The sequence below is a fragment of the Brassica oleracea genome, unplaced genomic scaffold (genome assembly GCF_000695525.1).
Source record: "Brassica oleracea var. oleracea cultivar TO1000 unplaced genomic scaffold, BOL UnpScaffold18507, whole genome shotgun sequence".
Lineage (NCBI taxonomy): Eukaryota > Viridiplantae > Streptophyta > Magnoliopsida > Brassicales > Brassicaceae > Brassica > Brassica oleracea.
The window spans coordinates 1-370 of NW_013635024.1; the positions used below are offsets into that span (position 1 = coordinate 1).

The window sequence follows — 370 nt, forward strand, 5'->3', positions numbered from 1 at the left end:
CCTTTGTGTAGCTCAGAGTTACACATGTTCCCGAGGTTCCTTACCAGATCAGCTCTCATACAGAACATAATGTCTCTCAGAGAGCCTTCTTGGCGTCGATGACGAAGCTCCATTAGCTTGTTCTTAACCAACTCTTCATCGTAAAGATCGGATTCATTCATCTTCGGAGTCTCCTTGTCCAACATCTTAGCGGCGTGAGCCCATTCCTCGTAAGTCAACGCCGCGCGCATCATGTTCCTCCAGAACTTTCTACGGTACGCCATCTCGGCCTTGGCCTTGACGTTCGTGTAGCGTTTTAGGACGAAGGCGATGATCGTGACGACGGCTAGGATCCCCTGGGGGTTCCGGGGGTGGAACCAGGAGACGAAGG

General features: G+C 52.2%; 1 protein-coding gene across 1 annotated transcript; it reads right to left on the bottom strand.

The window, feature by feature from the left end:
• Positions 1 to 5: 5 nt before the first annotated feature.
• LOC106322368 (triacylglycerol lipase SDP1-like) lies at positions 6 to 365 on the bottom strand (the record flags this gene model as incomplete). Its single annotated transcript, XM_013760414.1, has 1 exon — positions 6 to 365. A coding segment is annotated over one exon (360 nt), but the record flags the coding sequence as incomplete, so codon positions are not given.
• Positions 366 to 370: the final 5 nt, after the last annotated feature.